Here is a 19105-nt window from a genome sequence, read left to right on the forward strand (position 1 = left end):
GCCACGGCACTCTAGTCCGGGCAACGCAGTGAGACTGTCTCAAAAAAAAAAAACCACAAAACTCTGGGTTCACCTCTCTGCCTTCTCTCTGCCCGTGCCTGGCGGAGACCACGTCTACGCTGTGGCTGGCCTTGCACTCAGAAAGCCACATCGTCCATGTCACTCACACCTCACAGCAGTCCTCAGAGGGAGGCAGGAACAGTTCTTCCCTGTTCCCTGCAGGGACAGCCATTAGACAACGACTAACTTGGAAGAATTAAGGAACGAGCTCAAAGTGACAAACCCAGTGAGGGGCAGAGCTGGGGCTTGAACTTGGGCCTCAGAGCTCCAGACCGTGTTCCCTCCACCGCCCTCAGGTCCCTGAAGAACTATCCTCAAGGGGCTCATGTGCGTAAGAGAGGCACAGACTGCTGCTACTAACGACATCAGCCAAAGCACAACTGGGAATTTCAAGTGGAAAGAAGGCCCAGCCTCCCCTCTCTGGCTGTTGCCCACACTGTTCCCACCCAGTGTTGGGGCAGGGTCTGCCCACCAGCACTCCCCAGGATCACTACTCTCAGATCCTGAGCAGCCACTGCGCAGGCTGCCCCTTCATTCTCACAACCAACTCCTATTCAGCCTTCAAGACCCAGCCTGAGTTGCCCCCTCTGGGAAGTGCTTGGGAATTCACTCCATCCCACCTGCTGAGTCAGGTGTTTGGACTCCCAGCATTCCCTGGGTCCACTCGCAGCAACAGCTGGCTGGTCTGTCGTCCTCCCCCAGACTGGGAATCCCTCGGGGCAGGACTGTCCCGATTCTGCTCCCATGAGCCTCACATAGTGTTTGATAACACTAGTTGGCCAAATCATGCCTCTGGGGTGGAGTCAAAGGTGGCACATGAGGTGGGCCTTGACAGACTCGGAGACTTGACAGGCAAGAAGGGACAAAGGTGCCAGGAGTGGAACACAGCATGGAACAGAATGATTTCTAACTACTATTCAAATATACCTCAATTTTCTGGCAGTTTCAACCTCCATTATGTATGTATTAGGCAACAGAAATACCTCAACTTGCCTTGCACACACCCCCGCCACCGCAGCAGTGAGAAACGGGATCTGGAAGGAGCTGCGCCCAAGCTCCTAAAGCCAGCCCAGGGCTCCACCAAGGGCTGGCGTGGAGGAGTGAGGAGCCCGATTCCACACCTCCGGGCAGCTGCCCAAGGCCAGCGTGCCCCACCACGGCCCCGACCCCAGCTGAACCGGGAGGCTATTTAAAGGCCTGACCCAGCCCAGCAAACAGCTGAAGGGGCCGCATTTATGAAGCCACAGGCCAGACCTGAGGGCTGGTCCCCAGAGCTCCAGTTCTGATCCGCCACCGGGACTTGGAGCGGTGATGAGCCACATGGGATAACCGATTCCCAGCTCTGCTCCAAACCCAAGCCGTGGGACCTCTCAGCCGCGGGTTCCTCCTTTCCAAGACGGGCAGGCAAACAGGGTGACACGGGCTTGGAAGATGCGTGGGGAAATGCTCCCTGCAGGGCACCCGAGGCCCATGAACCCGCCAGCTGCCGTCATCGCCACCAGTTCAATCGGTGCCAGCAACGGAGCACCCACTGTGTTCAGACAGACCTGCCTGTTTCTAAACTTCACCTGATTTGAGGAGCGTGGGGGACCGAACCGTAAACCAAATGTCAGTCCTGTCCTGCTCAACTTCTTAGTGTGCCGCATCTTTTCAAAACTCCTTACGAGTGATGAAGAAACAAAGACAGACAAAAAGTCCCAAGTTGGAACAGAAGGTCTCCCTGTGTTCAAGGTGCCCTCAGTCAGTTCCCAAATTTTAACATTCCCCGCTTACGACACGATGTCTTAGTTCCGACATGAGCTGCTGGGGGCCGGGGCCCCTCCTCACTCCTCCGTGCTCCAGCCCCCCCACCCCCCCGGCAGTGGCAGCCCATCACTCCTCCCACAAGCACCTCCATTTCCCCACCCCCCTGCACCCCCTCTGTGTCCTGCCTCCCGGTGAAGGCCGAGGCCACGGTCACTCCCTGGCGGGCAGTCAAGGTCCTGGAGGCAGACAGCTGCGTTCGGATCCCAGGTCCACCCGCCCAGCAACTGCGGCGCTGCGCAAGTTATTTATTAATCTTCCGTTTTCTCATCTGAAAAGATGAGAGGAACCAACAGTGGCTCCTAAACCTCACAGGGCCACCGAGAGGCTTGAATGCAACGATGCAGTCAGAGCTTGTCACCATCCCTGGCACGTGCAAAAAGCTTCATAAACACGCAGCCATCACCGCTCAGGGAAAACCTTACCGTGCACACACTTTGGGCCAGACTAGGGGTGTGTAAACGCCCAGATGGTAAATATTTTCAGCTCTGCAGGTCGTAAGGCTCTGTTGCAACTACTCAACTCTGCGGGGGGGAACACAACAACCACCAGAGGTAATAAATGGCTATTAGCTGTGTCTCAACAAAACTTTATTCATAAAAACTGGTGGTGGCTGGATCTGGCCCAGTGACTATACTTTGTCGACTCCTGAGCTAGACAGTATGCTGGGCACAGAGGACTCAGGTCAGCAAGGCACAGACCCTGTCCTAAAGAGCTCCTGCTGTGGTGGGGAAACAGGCAGGAAAGGACATCATCCTGATGACCAGTGACCAGCGCTGCCTGGAAACCCTGAGGCGGCGGCTGGAGGGCACAGTCTGCAGAGCCCAACCCCCGACCCCTGGCCCCAGGCCTAGCCCCCGAGGCTGGAAGAGTGAGCCAGGAGGAGAGGGGGCTGGGCCAAGGAAGCACCTGCGCATTGGGGGCCAGACAGGGATGAGGGGCAGACAAGGATACAACGTGGACTTTGCCCCAAGAGCGGTGCAGAGGCGCCTGAGCAGCTGCTGCAAAGGGGCAGCAGGACAGGGGGGTGTGAGCCAGGAGACCGAGGAGCAGGCAGAACGGCCGCCCAGATGGGCAGACTCTGGAGTAACACGAGCAAGGCCAGCGAGGCGCGGCACGCACTCTTCAAACACCTGCCATGGGGTGGCGCCGTGCTGGGGCGCACCTGGGCCTGGCACAGCAGGGGTGGGATAGGGGAGAGAGAGAGAATCGGGTGGCCCTGTGCTCTGGCTTGAGCGCCCGAGTGAGTGGACGGTGACTCCAGTCCAGGTGATACAGGCCAGTCTGGAGGGAGACAATGAAGCTCGACGTGCTGACCCTGAGACCCTCTGGCCGCCCAGATGGACTGAGCCTGCAGTGCAGGACGGACCTGGCCTGAGGGGTGAGATGTGGGACCCGTGGTCTGTGCATGGAGCTGAGGGAAGGGGTGGGAGGCAGGTGGGCCAGCCATGGAGGAGGCCCGAGGAGGGGCAGGGACGCATGGGGTGGGCTGAGCGGGGCAGCCCCGAGGGTCTGCAAGGGCAGGGTTAGCATTGGGGCAACCAGGGAGTGAGGAGGGCGGCACCCAGGAGGAAGCAGCTGGGCCCCAGCCAGGGTGGGCTGGGGGTGCTGAGAGGCGCCCGCCAATCTGGCAACCACGTGACGAGCACCCTCCACTCGCGAGAGTGGTTTCGGTGAGTGGAGGTGCAGGTGGCAGGGGAGGAAACGGGACCACAGCTGACACTCTTGTTTCTGCCCGCAAAGGGCAGCCCAGGAACCTGCAGCTCCAGAGTCAGAGAAAGCGGGAAGGTTTTTGTGTTTCTTCTAAGGTAACGACGGAAGAGTCTCGAGGATCCTAAGGCACGAACGCAAGTCACCAAGTGTGTCCTGTGCACCTCTCCTGCTGGAGATGACCCGGGTCTCTGCAGGAGCCCAGGGAGCAGGTGGGAGACCCTGCCTGGGGACAGAGGGGGCCGAAGGAATGCGAAGAGCCACCCCCCCAGCCCCATGGGCAGGACAGATCAGCCCCTCGGCAAACCCCTCCCCCTTCCTGATCCTGAGCACCCCCGGTGTTATCTCAGGGGTGTGACTTTGCATTGGGGGCAGAGTGTGTGTGTGTAAGAGAGACAGACAGACAGACCAACCCACCCAGCCACCCAGACCCCCTGGGACTGATCATTAACCCAGCTCCCAACTGGCTTGTGCCCGGCCAACACCCTGCCCATCCCTCTGATTGACCCCTCACTGCAAAGATCTGCTCCCGGGGCCCCATCTCCTCTCTGGGGTCTCCCTGTGGAGAGGGGCTTACTGGGACAAACGCTCCGATGCCACAAGATGCCAGGGTGTCAGGGTCTCAGAGACGCCCAGACCACCCCCTCCTTTCACAAGCAAGACCTGCCCAACAGCCGGCAAGCTGGTGTCGCAGCTCGGACTGCGCCTGGCTAGGTCTCTGCCTCTCGGGCTGTCTATTTTGAAATGAGCACGGCCTAGAAAGCTGTGCATCCCACGGAGGGGCAGAGAAAGGCCGGGTCCGCTGTGCTCAGGACGCGCACGGCATCTACGCATCTGCCCTTTGCCGGCTGTGGAAACTTTCAGCCAGTCACAAAGTGCGGGAACAGAGAACCTTCCAGGCAATTTCTTTCTGCCTCCATCCTCCTCCCCCTACGTGGCCCTGAGGGCACTGCCTGGGACTGCTGTTTGCACAGGGAAGTCCGGGACCACCCCACGCCGCCCCCATGCTTCCTCCTGGACCAAGGGATGCCTCCTCTGCTCTCTTTTTTGTTGTTTCAACCCGTGTGTAAACCAGACTAGAAACCACAAAAAAGCTGCCAGACGTTTAAAAACAAACCACGTAAATCGCATCCCATGTTTTTCTAACCAAAATTAACCTGCCCTCACCCTGAAGCCTTGGTCCATGATCTTTTCCTCCCATGTGGCAGAAACTGTCCTTCGGTGAAGCGCACTGATGTCTTTTCAGGGTTAGACGGGGCGGCCTCCCAGGGCCCGGCCACCTGTCGTTCCCTCTGTACCTGGAAAAGCATCACACGCGTGGCAGGTGCTCACAAACTCGAGACGGCACGAACGCAACCACCACGCTCCTCTCTGCTCTCCCGCAGTAATGCCAACAGCACCGTTTTCAATCCCAAGGAGACAAAAAACTCAGGATTCCTCCCCCACCCCCACCCCCAGGCTGCACATCTTTCCACAGCAGAGCAAAGAGTGGAGTGATTCCCACGCGCCTCGTGTGTGCCGGGCCCCTCGCACACCGTCACATCAGAGAGTCCCCACCCGCGAAGGCTCAAGGTCCACAAAGGAAGCCGCTGGCCACACTGCACCCACAGACAGGCCCCTCTCCCGAGGGAAGCCAGCAGTGAAGCCTGGGTTGGGGACGGGGGCAGTACTTTGTCCATCGGCAGCCTGGTCCTCCAGCTTGGGAGGGCAGAAGAATCCAGGAAGTAAAAAGGGAGAGATGCATGCAGATGCGTCCACATTTACATTCTGGTGACGGCCATTGCGTATGTGCATCTCTTTGGGCCACACTATAAAAATACATTTGAGTGATTCAGTATAAACATACCTTCTTGCTAATACTTTAATGGTACAGATCTGACTCCTCTTAGAAACACTGGTGCTTTATGTCTCATTTTAAATTGAGCATTAGGGGAATGCAGTATTTTAATGTAACTCTGCCAACACTTTGATCTAGAAGCCTGTTGCCATTTTCGTCTTCCAGGAAATTTCTGTCCAAAGAAAGGCAGGATTACGTTTTTTTCAAACAGATTGAGTTGGTGTAGTGTATTCTTGGTTATCAAAATACTCCTATAGCTTTGGGGTTTCGAATCGGTAAATACCCGTGATGTGTGAAGAAGCACGACGCACACCGCACGATCGCAGTCACGGAAAACGGGATGTCGCGTGCGCACACAGGACCAGGGAGGACACATCGCACTGTCAACCGTTTGTGACTGTGGATGACTTTGTTCTTCGCTTCTTGCCTTCTTCAGTTTCTTATAATGAATATATTAACTCTTAAAACATAAAGATTACTGTAAAACCTTTGCGGGGGAGGGAGAATCGCCTAGGAGAGAGCCAGTCACAGACCGTATCTCCAGAAGATCTGAGACTTACGGGAAGCTGTTACATAGCTTTAAACAATTAAATTGATATGGTTAACCAGGGTTGAGCTTAATCAAAATGGTTAATGTCCTGTTGTTCTTTTACTTGGATCAACCCTTCCACCACCAGTATTTTATTGTGAAAAATATAAAATGTACTGAAAAGCTGAAATGACTTTATCATACACACCCACACACATACTACCTAGATACTCTACGATTTAACACTTTTGCTACATTTGCTTTATCATGTAGCTATCCATCCATCTAATCCCTCTATTCATTTTATTTTTATTTTCTGGATGTGTACGCCTCATACTTGGGTCCTTTTAATCTAAAGTTTTATCACCTGCAGGTTAACCTCAATTCACAGATGCACTTCTTCAGGGCACTGCTTGCTTTTAATTGCACAGAAATTATTCTTAAGGAATCTCACAGCAAATCCCTTGGAAATGTGCATCACTACACCCTGAAAAATATGGACGTGCATATAAAGCTGGGTGCACTTATTTACTGAAACGCACACATGGGCCCATCAAAGTCACACGTGCATCAAGGCAGGGACTGACTGGCACAGGCCCCCGTACCGGGATATGGGGCTCACCTTCCCTGGCTCCCATCTCAAAGCAACCTGTCCCGAGGTCTCTGGGCTGCATTCTCCATTAACTCCACCATACGCCCAAGTGCTCAGGCAGGCGACTGGCTGGGAAGGTCTGTGCTCCTGTACCTGCGTCTGCAGATATTTGAGAAGGGTAGAGCTTCCGCGGCCCGCAGCACACCAGCTGCCAGCTCTCCCAATGCAGCAAAGGCAGGGCTGCCCAAAGCCAACTCCAGGTATAAGTTGCCCAGCAAGTGTTTCTCTAACACCTCCCATGGGTCAGGGACCATTTTTGATGCTGCGAACATATCTGTGAGTAGCACAAAGCAAATCCTGTTCCAGGGGTTCTAGTGCAGTGGGATTCAGGGAAGCAGTGGCAGAACACTGGGCTCATGCTCCAGGCAGACCTGGGTCCACGTGGCCCCAGCGAGCTTCCGAAATACACACCACAGCGTCCCCCTCATGAAGACTCGGGTGCATGAGGCTGGGGCACACTGCACACCTTCCACGACTGGGCCCCGCGACCCAGGCAGCCTCGCCTCTCACCGTTCAGCCTGGACACACCAGGCCCTCTGACCCTGACCCCAGGTATCCTCCCGCACGACGCTTTCTTGGGCTTCTAGGCCTTTGCTTCTCCCTCTGCGTGGCTCTCCCGGTTTGGTTAACTCCTCCTTGCCATTTTAGGTGGCACTTTCAACATCGCATCCCCAGGAACGCGTTCCCCACCCACCCCCAGTGGGGCCCCCAGCACAGCACTCGCGGTGCCTGCCGGCCTCTCTCGCCAGACAGCAGGCCTGGGAGCTCAGCTGCCTCTCCCATCACTGCGCCTGTGCTGCTCAGTTACTGTCACTGCAGGAGGGACACAAAGTCACTCATATCCAGAAAGGTTTCAAGCCTGGGACAGGGACAAGGGAGGGAGTCACAAATCATTCTAAGCATCAGTAGGGACGGGAGACAGTCTGCAAGGCTACCGCAACTACTTCAATCCGAGGATGAGTGTCCGTCACTGTTCACCTGAGTCCTCACGCTGTGTCATCAGAGAAGAGTACAACTCACTCCTCTCCACATTGGCCTGGACTCCACTGACCAGGCCCGATTCGTCCCCTGCCGAGGCCGCTCCGCATTTGCAAACCCACGTGGGTCGCTGCCTGCCCCTGGGTAAACGTCTCACGCAGACAGACACGGTTTCTCTTTCTCTCGTGATTAATGAAATGAATACAAAATTGAAGGCATTATTAACCTCATGGTAACTTTTCACTATGAAAATTATTAATCAATGTGACAAATATTGCTGTTACTACACAGAAGCGTGAAATTTGAGAACACGAAAAAGGGGTCCCCATGCTGCACTTCTCTCATAGTCTGGAAGCTCCCTGTTGCGGGGAGCACAGCCTGTTTGTTTCCAGACCCTCTGCTCCTGGCGCAGGGCGTGGCACCACGCACGCGGGGAGGTGTGTGTGCGCGACTGGGCGAGATCGCTCGGGCGAGGCCGGAAACGAAGGTGGAGACCAGATCCTGAGACCACACACCACCACACGACAGTGGCGGGTGAGACGTGGGATCAGCACTCCATTCGGGACCCTTCTGGGGCTGCGCAAGGTCCCCACAGAGCAGGAGGAGCTGATGCCTCACAGCACCTGGCCCTCCCAACCGGGCACCTCCAGGAGGTGAGGACGACCGTTCAGGACCTGCCACGTCCTAGAGCCCACCCGTGCTGGGGGATCTGTGCCTCTCGTAGTCAACGGAGCCAGTGGGTCATCTCCAGACAAAGCCGAGAACCAGCCTCGCACCTGCCCCTTGCTCAGGCCCAGGTTGCCTTTGCGGGGCACCGAGGGCACCTTCTCAGAGAAGGTAACATGAGTCACCCTGTCACTCACAGTCCTCAAGGGACGCTCCCCAAGTGAGTCTGAGGAACTAACGGGCCCTGGGACACAGCCTCCTCCAGCCGCCTCGCCTGGCCCAGGGACTCCAGGGTCTGGTGGCAGCACGAGAGCAGGTCAAGTGCCTCAGCCAACAGCCGTCCCCGAGCGAGCCGCCGCACGCACCATGCAGCGGTCCTGCGGGGCAACTCCGGGCTCCCCAGCTCTGCACTGTCACCTAAGCAGCCTCCGGGCTGGTAAGAAGAGAGTTGGGATCATCTATTAGCATCAAATGAGTCCGCTCAGTACAGGCTGGCATTCGGCACCTGTCCAGCTTGAGTCTCTGGAGCGGAACGAATTTTCTCAGGGCCGTGAGACCACTTCCGAATCCCTCGGATGGGCAACCAGGACCCAAGTCCCAAAACCTCAGAAAAGAAGGTTCCGGACGCTGCTGCCGGCGCGAGGCCGTCAGGGCGGGTGGTGAATGCATCAGTCACCTCACCCGGGTCTGGGTCTCTGTTTACCTTTGACCCCTTCACCCACACACGCCCACAACCTGGATATGAATTAAAGTAACACCTATCAGGGCAGCTTCCACGGGCTGGGGGTCCCCATGGGACCTGCCTAAACCACTCTACAGGGACTGCACCACTTTCATCTTTAAAACCTCATAGAGTAGTACTGTTCCTATTTTCCTGATGAAGGAACTGAGTCCTAAAAATTAGCCACCAACATTATAAGAAATCTTTTTAAAAAAACCAAAAAAGGTACCTGCGGATGTAAGGCCATCACTGTGGCACAGGGTGGGAGAAGGAAAACCGCAAAAGGAATCCCCGCCCTCCGCCAACCAGGCACACCCCTCCTCACCCACCTGACGCGGAGGGACAGAGGTGGCGGGCCTGGGAAGCCCAGGAGGCTAGGGTCCGGACTGTGGCTTGGCCCCCAAAGCCCCCGAGGGCAGGCCAGTCCGAACGTGCTTCTGATCCGGCAGCCTCGCCGGGAAGCCGCGCGGTGCAGCACCTACCTCCATGCGAGCCTTGTAGAAGTCCACGTCGTGCAGCTTCTCCTTGCAGCGCGCCAGCTCCATCTCCAGCCTCTCCACGCGGTTCGCCTTCTCCCTCAGGGAATCCAGCTCATCTCGATAGGCGCGAGCAGACCGGGCGTCCGCCGCCAGCTGGATGTTCTGGAAGGTGAGCGAAGGCAGGGGTACCCAGCTTAGGGCACCTCTCTAGCGGGGAAGAAAGGCCAAGTCCCTAACATGTGGTGTCTCCGGGACGGCTGAGGATGAGCCGGCTCCTGGTGGCCGCAGGGCACGGTATGCGTGCCACCATGAGGGTCTCCACACGCTATCGCTAGGAAACGGTCATCCCCACGGCAGTGCTTGGGACAACGGGCTCTCGGGCAGCTTTGCTGGAAACACCGACATTGCATTCCTGACCCTCCAGGCCACACTGCGGGGCACCCAGGACCACCAGCCCTGCCACCCCTGGGCGCATGCTCGCGCCTTCTGCTCACCTCTTGCTTGACTTTCTGCAGCTCCAGCACCAGCTGGTCCACTTCGTGCCTGGTGTCCACAAGCTGCTCCGTCTTCTCCTCCCTGCAAGAACAATCAGGAGGAAGAGCGTGGGAGGAGCTTCCTGGGCAAGCCCTCGGGAGCAGGCTCCCACTTCCCTCGACGGCAGCGTGGAAAGGAAGGGACCCGGTGGTGGGGAGGAGATCCGCTTACGGAGCCTGCAAAAACGTTCCCAACTCAAAACTTTTTCTCTTTTTAAGTTTTCAACACCCGCCCTCAAACTACGTCCACCTGGGTTTCCCTCTGAGTGTGTGGGGCAGGTAAGGAGACCCCAGCCACAGCTATACCACTCGGTGGGCAGCCTGCGCCTGCTGATGCAGAGGGCAGGAGGGTGGCTCATGACTGGCCAAGTGACATCCACCAGCTGCAGGAAGCTTGGGAGAACAGGCTCACCAGATGGGGTGAGGTGTCTCCTCCCTCCAGCCAAGAAAACACACCACCGTGTGGTCACTCCTGTCCCCAAGTGGGCTGGTGGGTGGCAGCAGTTTACTTTGTAGACAATCTGTAACGTGTGGGCTGGCGGGAACCCTAAAGACCGGGAAGAACCCTCCCTCCCTGTGCAGGTCTGGGGAGGGGAGGTAACTGGTCTATGGTCAAAGAGTGAGCTCGGAGCAGACCCCAGCTGACTCCAGGGCTCTGCCGTGGGCCCTGAGCTGTCCCATCGGCAGCACCATGCGTGAGGGGATGGCACGCTGAAACGTGTTGGTGACAAACGTAGGAGAAGCAGCAGGGGACTCACAGCTCCTGCCTGACACGCCGCAGCCTGGCCTTGGTGTCGGCCAGCTCCACGGCCAGGTGCTGCTTGTCCTCGCTGGAGAGGCTGCTGGTGGGGCTGGGAGTGGAGTCCGCGCTGGAGGACTTGGCGGGGCTGGGGGGGTGCTGCGCCTGCAGGTAGTCCCGCTCCTGGGTCAGGTCCACGATCAGCTGCAGGCGGCAGGAAGGGGGACACAGGAGAATGAAAGGGGTTAGCCAGTGTGCACCTGGGCCCGGCACAGTGCCTGAGCTCAGAGTGAGTGGAAAAACCACCAGAGGACACGAGAGGATGTCATCCGAGACTAGGAAACCAGGAGGAAGGCAGAGGAAGGGGGATACAAATTTTCAAAAAGACGTGAAATATTTAGTGGGGCAAAGGGGAAGTGTATAAATGGAGGACCCTGAGCTTGGCATTCTGATCTCCATCCTCCCCCAGGTGTCTCTGCGGTGACCATTCGCTGCAGGAGCCATAGCCAGGGAAAGTGCCCATGTCCCACCCACCCCTGCCACGCCACCAAGAACCCAACCAACAAGACCGGGAGGCATCCAACCTGGAGACAGAGAGAAAAGGAGAGCGGCGGGGTGCCTGGCACCCCAGGCCCAAGCCCCTCCCCACCTGCCCGGGGTGCTGGCCCCGCAGACGCACCTCCGTGCACTCGTCCCGCTGGTCAATGAGCCTCCGGAGATGAAGCACCATGTTCCTCGAAAGGGCCTCCAGCTCCTCCGGGGCCACGTCGGGCAGCTCCAGCCACTGCAGGTCAAACACGTTCTCCTGGTTGTGGGTCACCTGCGGGCACACATAGTCCAGCATTGCAGAGGCCGGCAGGAGCACCCACCTGCCTACAGCCACGTGGCGGCGGCCCAGGCAGAAGCAGGCACCCACTTCCCTCGAGCACTGCAAACGGTGTATCATTCCATCAGCGTTAATGACCCATTACTGACACATCTTCTATGGCAAGGAGAGGGGTTCCCTAAGCAAGTGCAGCCAACTCTTCAGCAGAGCTCCGTTAACACAAACCACTTCTGCTTTCAGAACTGGTTCAAAGAGGACACTGATTTTTGGGTTTTTTTTAGTACCAGAAAGCACTTCTTACAATCATTTCCCTAAAAGATCCTGAGATAAAGTATCTTCATTGGAGTACCATCTATTTACAACATACAGAAGGATAAGCCTCAGGGTGGAAGGGTGAGGAAGGGGACTGTTACTGCTTAAAATGATATCTAATACAAATAGAACAAAAATATTAAGAATTTTATGTCAAGCTGGGCAGCATGGTGGCATGAGCCTGTAGTCCCAGCTACTCAGCTACTCAGGAGGCTGAGGCACAAGGATCACTTGAGCCCAAGAGTTTGGGGTGCAGTGAGCTATGACTGGGCCACTGCACTCCAGCCTGGGCAACAGAGTGAGACCCCCATCTCCCCCCCACCAAAAAAAATCTTACATCAGAATGCTGGTACTCAGCAATCTTGGGGCGTTTTTTGGGAACTATTCAGACTCTAAAACCATTTTCAGGGGAAGGTAGATCTCATTCCCAAGGGCCACAGAAGACGGTCTGGTTGTGTCTCTTTCCCTGGGCAGGAGCCCACAGCCCTGTCCACGCAGAGCAGCCTGTCGACTGGCCTTGCTGACCTGACCTTCTCAGTCCAGACCCCAGGTACGTCAGAGGAGGCAGCAGATCTTCTCGAGTTCCTATCCTCATTTTTGGAAGAGAAATATTACAGTGCTCAGGCCTCAGAGAGGGAAAACAAAAACAAAGAAACCAGGACTATCTATTCAGTGAAGCCCACCAAAAAAGTCCTTTAATTATTCAGAGCAGTAAATGGAGGCAGTGAATAGCTTTTAAAAAAAAAGACAAACTCAAAAAACTAAAAAGCAAAAACAAGGCCTGTCAACAGGGGCCTTTAGTACCTCACAAGACATCACCTTCTTACCTCTCCCCACCTTAAAAGAACAGGTTTACATACAGCTGATCTCTGAGAATTAGGAGAAATCTCATCCCAGGATACAGGGTGTCCTAAAGGCATGGGATGTGGAGGCCGGTTCTAGGCCTGCCGCAGGCCCATCCTTTGATGTCTCGGGGCCCCTGTAACGTGGTGTGGCTGGGCTTCAGGGGCTCGACCTGGCTGCACCACGGTCACCTGCGAGCTTTTAATTAAAGCCTCGTGCCCCTCCCCACCCCACTCTGGCTCAGTGTGTTGCTCATAGGGCCTGGACACCTGAATTTTACAAAAGCACTCAGAGAATTTGGGAGCCCAGTCCCCACTGCCACCCACTGAATTTGACAATCATGCAGGACTCTCGGCGATGTACTTAAAAAAAAAAAAAAAAAGAAAAAAGAAATTCTGCCAGCTGGGCAGGAAAGACAGAAAAGCAAAGAACTGGCTCGTCTCAAGCCAACTGGCTCGTCTCTCAGTCTAGGTAGGCACACTTTCAAAACACAGAAACACGCAGGGAAACTGAAAGGCAGAATGGTTCTTAGGCTGACAGGTGGCCAGCGATGGCTGCAAGTGCTTACTATTAATACGATACTGACTTCCCCTGACCTTGGCTTCATTGGACCCCCTACCCACCACAACAAGCCACGTCTGCCTCCTGCTTCAAATCCGGGCTCAGTACTCCCTAGCCCACAGTGCCCGGCCGGCCAGCCGAAGCCCGTCACCCGCGTGGTAAGGGGAGTTTAGTGCTCAGCTGCCTCTGCCAGTTACACATTAGCTCCTATGTGCTCATGTCATTTCATGCATTTATCTCACCTGTGCAATTAGACTGAATGCTAAACCTCAAGATAATTAAAACACGCAACGTTTATTTTGGAGGAAGGGTGGAGTGGCGGTCAGGGACGTACACTTCCAGGTAGGCGCCTGCCCCACAGGAGAGCCACTTTTCAGCTGAGACCACCTCTGCCAATGTCACTGGCGGTCACTCCTCCTGTATCACCCCAACGACCTGCAGCGCAGAGCCCTCCCGACCCATCCCCGGGCCCTGAGCTTGGGCTGGGCCTCCCAAGGCAGCTCTTCTGGGACTCTCTGGTTTTGATTCCCAAGTGGTGGCAGCTTGTTTCTCTGCCATGTCAATGACAGAAGCGGAGAATCTCTATAAAGATCAACCATTCAAAGCTGGGTGACATTTGCCAGAATACATTTTCAGGGCCTATAAATCAAATTCTGAGCCTAAACCACCTGACAGCTCTTAAAAATAGTCTGAGTCCATATTAGGTAAGAAGAAGAAGGCAAAAGAAGACTTGATTGAGGTGTTATTTTTTTTTCCCATTTTTTATTTTTACCCCCATTTTATTTTAGCTGGCTGATTGATGGCTACCTTTCCAAATAGAATCGATGCGTCTGAAACCTACAATTAGCAAAATCGTTAATGAGTGATGTAGTCTTTCAACTTTTCCACTCGGGGAGGGGTTTTGCCCCCCGGCTGCCACGCGGGCAGCAGTCCACACTGAGCTGACGCCAGGCCGCACACCTACCTCCTGGATGTGGGCCACGATCCCAGCCTGGGTCTCGATGTCCAGCTGTTTGATTCTCTCAATAAACTCCTCTTTCTTCTCACACTGCAGAGGGTCGCATGTGTTAATGGAAGCAGTTTTCAAGGGAAGGTAAACTTGAGGCCACCACGGCCACAGAAATATAGTTTCAAAATGAACCGCCCCCACCCCTGCTTTCTCCTTTATAACCAAGAATACTTTCAACCTCCGACCAGCCCCGACCCGGTGTTGCCAGGACCACCTATGTCAGAATCACCTGGGAAGCTTGTTTTCAAAAAGCCCATCCTTAGCCCCCTCCCAGATGGAAAACGCAGGGGTGGGACACACAGCTCCTCCTTTTAAACAAGCTGTCCAGATGATTCCTAAACGTGCAGAGGGGGAGAACGCCTGGTTTGGGCCAGGGGGTGGCAAACTTCATCTGTAAAGGGCCGAATGGTAAATATTTCAGACTTCGCAGGCCATTTGATCTCCGTCACAACCACTCAATGCTGCTGTCGTAATGAGAAAGCAGCCACAGACAGCGTGTGAAGCCACGTGGCTGTGTTCCCATAAAACTTTATTTACAAATATAGGCACCAACAAATATAGGCGGCAGGTCCCACTGGCCCATGGGCTGTAGTTTGCAGATCCCTGTTGGGTGAGTTCCTATACTGGGGACAATGTGCTGATAGTGCACTGGCCTCCTGCCCAGGGTGCCCTGGTAGTAGACACATCTGCCACCTAAGATGATGGCCACTGTCTCCTAGGAACCCAGCAGCCTTATGTCACACTGGACTGAGGGAGGTCACTCCCACCTAAGCTAAGGGCTTGTTTTCCCCCCACAGATGCAAACATGAAACGGCTAAGGGGGCTCCTCTGCGGCCCCTGCGCGATCCCCACCTGGACGGCACAGCCCAGCACCAGCAGCAGCACCTTCTTAATCTCCTCCATGCTCTTCCCTAGATCAGGAGAGCAACAGATTTAGTTAATCCCAACTGTTTATATAATTTCACCATCGACACACTTGTTCTAGGGGAAAAAAATTATTAACTAAACTAAAAAAAAAAACCCCACTTCTCTACCCAGTGATAGCCACTCAGGTGTACACGCTCCAACTATTTTCTACCTATGCATTTATTTACATTTTTAACCAAAAGAGAATGCTGCACATAACTATGTGAAGCTCTCTTCCATTCAAATGTATCATAAATATCTCTTCATAATTAATGAACCTTAAATCAGCATCTCTTTTTAGCATGTATGGTAAGCAAGGTGCAACAGGAGAGAGCAATCCCCACAGGAAATATGGAGTTGACGCTAAAATGAGGCTGTATACAACCTTATCCTTTCCATTATGCAAAATTCCAAACAGACGAGGAAGAGCAGTATAATAAACCCCTCCATACTCAGCTTCATGTTACCAACATTCTGCACATCTAATTCTATCTCCCTCCTCCTTTTCCCTGTTTTGTAAGTTTCATTGTTTGGGTGCAGTATTCTAAAGCGAATTCCAGAAAACACACAGACGTCATTTTTGATGGTTGTACACTTACTTTGAAGGAAGGCCACTAACTTATTCAAACAATCCCCTTCCAGAGGTTCAGAGGTTCAATTTTTCGGTATCTTAGTCTAAACAATGCTACGAAGAACATCTTGGTGGCGAATTCTTTATGCATATCCTTATTTCCTTGCGGTAAACTTATCTTTCAAGCTTTTCATATCGCTGAACTGCCCTGCAGACAGGTTTTAGCACTTTACCCTGTGAAACAGGCACTAAGCCCCATTTTCCTACCCTGACCAACACACCTATCTTACCACTCTTCCTCAGCTTTGCCAATCAGATAGGCAAAAGATCCTTTCATCATTTAAAATTGTGTCTCTTTGATGTGTCTTCGTCTGTTTATCCATCTCAATCACTTGAATAAACAGTGTGACCTGGACAAGCCACATTCTGTCTTTAAGCCTCAGTTTCCACATCTATACAATGGGGACAGCTGGCCTGAGTGATGAGCAGGGTTTCCTTTCAGGTAAAAAAAAAAACAAAACATCCTATGGTGTTCTGCCTTTTTCATTACATCAAATATCCATTATATTTGGAGAAGGAGGGACATTCCAGAAATAGCATCATTTTCTTGAAAGATTTACCATCTCCCACCCACACTGTGCCAAAACACCCCAAAGTATCCACCCAAGACTGCTGGGATGAAAAAACCAAGCTCCCGTCCTAAGAACTAATGCTGTGGTTCACTTCAGGTCCTTGGGCATAAGGAGCACGTGAACATGCAACCTCCTCCTAACACCCCTCAACTGAGAAACAGCTAGAAACGGCTTCCCCTGAGATGACGAGATCATTGTGGAGTCTCAGAACTGGGGCTGGGAGTTCACTCGACCAGGAACACCTGCCCCCGCCTGGCCCAAAGGCAGGGCAGGTGGGGCGGGAGGGGCCGCTGGGCTGAGCCACAGCACTTTCCTGCTCTCAAGAACACACCTGAGAATCAATCCACTATGGCTCAATCCTTCTCCTGCTAGTAAGTGTGGAAATTCATCAATATTTGAGAAGAAAATACGCTCACTCTTATGATTTTTTTTAACTTGAGGAGTTTTATTTGGCACGAGAGGCTCTAATCCATAGAATATTAATACACATCACCACAACGACTCGCTTCTCTGTTAACACCGAGCTATTGATCAGGTGCTTAATTTTAGTTTCGAGAAAGAGGAAAGCAGATGCCGGCGTCTGAGCACTGACAAAGCGTCCGATCAGTCTCAGGGACAGCGCCCTCCAGCCCAACCCCGGGCTCCCGCCCCCTCTGTCCCGTCAGTACACGTCATTGGCAAGTGCCAATCGCATGCCCCGGTGGATACAGGAACAGACCCTTCCCAGCCAGCGAAGGCTCATCTTCCCACAGAGAGACTCACCTTCTCCAAGGCCGTTTACCTGGTACTGTAACCGTCAGGGAGATGAGATACAAGGAAGCCTTTTAAGGGCCTCAGATCAGCCCAAACAGAGATCAGAGTTAGCGCAGAAAATCTTCACGTACTCTATGCCCAGCAACGGCCCCAAAGGAGCTAATTACACCATACTTTAGAATCATTTAGACAACTCCAGTGATCCAGTTTCCCAGCCCCCAGCAGATTAAAACAGCAAATCAAGAGTGGGAGCAAGGGATGGAGAGGGTGGTCCACGGAGCAGCGAGAACACAGGCCGGTGCCATGGGAGCCCAGCACACGCGAGGGCTCAGACCACACTGAGGCCGTTCTACCCCCTTGACACCCTGAAATGACGCACAGTGACAACCCCGGGTCATTCACTCATTCATTTCTTCATCCATTCCACCCCCCACCAGACATCAAGAAAAAACTAAATCTGACGCAGAGCACTGTTAGAAAAGCATGGATTGCTGTTTGCTAAGTTTCGTAACACAAGAAAAAATGGTTTTAAAGGTAGAGAATGAAGCTTAGAAAAATTTTCAGGGAAAAAAATTAACTCTTCAGTGATGAACAGGTTACTAAGAAATTCACGTCTGCCCTCATTCCAAGGAAGCAGAGCTGTGCTGGTTCTCACCAGGCTAAGTGAATAAAAACATTTGCTTATGACAAACACATCCTGTGATTTCCACCCCTACAGATTTCTACAAAAGATAAAAAAGTGGGGGAGGGGCGTGTAGCAGAAGTTCCTTTATTTCTCATGAGAAGCTCATGCCCAATTTCTTTCAGGATTTCAGTAGTAAGAACTGCTATTTTCATAAATCTACCAGATTGTAGGTTTTCAATAGTTTTAAAACATACCAGAAAACTCTCTCCTGGGTCCCTGCCAGCAAGACTGGCTCAGTGACACAGTCAAGCAGGCCAAGAAGAAACAAACCTACAGACAACTCCTTGCCAAGCACCTACTATGCGCCCTGGAGTCAGCGTGGTGCTCCCAGCTCAGACCACCGTGGAGACTGACAAGTAAATCATCGATTTAAAAACTGATAAATGCTATGGAAACCTGGAAAAGGGCCAAGGATCAGGCAAGGCTTCCAAAGGGAATGACAATGAGCTGAGCCCCCACAGATGAAAAGGAGACAGACTTGGGGGGTAGGCAAGGGAGGGCGCTGTAGGCACAGTGAACAGCATGTGCAAATGCCCAGAGAAAAGAGAGCATGGTGCCTGCTAGATTATAAATGTTTTGTGGTCAATCTTCCTCGAGTTGGTGTCCAGAGTGAGAAATGGGGGGTGGGGGGTGTGTCACAAAACCATGTGGATTTCCACACCAAGTGAGTCACACACAACCTCCGGGGGTGGTGGTGGAGAAACAACAGCCACCCTCCACAGCCATCCACTGCTATACCTGCTGGGTGCAGGGAAACACCAAGGGGATCCCACAACAGCCTGAGCCAACGGCTGAGTCTAAGAAAAACCTTAACTTGACTACCATTTCCTGGAGTCTTGACGCAAAGAAACTAACTCATCTCAGCCTTTCTGAACAGAAAGCGAATGCAGATAAGCTCGTCTGAGCTGTCTCTAAAGCTACCAGTGTTAACAGCAATCAGAAGGGAAATTACCTCACACCCCACATGCTGTAAGGGTGGACGTGGGGACAGAGATGTGGCTGGACAATTAAAATACATAATCCTCTAAAATGTGCAGGTTGGAAAATTCCCTGACTTTCTAACCCTGAGTCCGTGGCAGACACGGTCAATCTCAAGCATTTCTTACTCGGCCTCGAACGAGGCCTCCGAATCCTCCTGATCTCAGCACTCCACTGACTACCAATCAATGGAAGTTGGTGCATGAAGCAAAACCTATTATTATCTTCTGGTATATCATCTCTAGGGTCCCTTTTGACTCTACTCTTTGGTTCTTGAAGATGTAGCCGGGTGAATGTTCAGAACACACTTTCTGGGCTAGGC

General features: G+C 53.6%; 1 protein-coding gene across 1 annotated transcript in view; it reads right to left on the minus strand.

The window, feature by feature from the left end:
• LOC105820266 (protein Daple) overlaps window positions 1–19105 on the minus strand; it is a gene marked incomplete at its 3' end in the record, with an annotated part of 113019 nt that overhangs the window by 19188 nt on the left and 74726 nt on the right. Inside the window, exons 5-10 of the mRNA XM_012656726.1 lie at window positions 15111–15169; window positions 14214–14297; window positions 11387–11527; window positions 10727–10911; window positions 9930–10011; window positions 9439–9597 (exon numbers count right to left, since the gene is read on the minus strand). Coding sequence (XP_012512180.1) covers window positions 9439–9597; window positions 9930–10011; window positions 10727–10911; window positions 11387–11527; window positions 14214–14297; window positions 15111–15169 — 710 coding nt within the window. The remainder of the gene's footprint in view (window positions 1–9438; window positions 9598–9929; window positions 10012–10726; window positions 10912–11386; window positions 11528–14213; window positions 14298–15110; window positions 15170–19105) is intronic.

Source organism: Propithecus coquereli, unplaced genomic scaffold, assembly GCF_000956105.1.
Source record: "Propithecus coquereli isolate 6110/MARCELLA unplaced genomic scaffold, Pcoq_1.0 Scaffold516, whole genome shotgun sequence".
Lineage (NCBI taxonomy): Eukaryota > Metazoa > Chordata > Mammalia > Primates > Indriidae > Propithecus > Propithecus coquereli.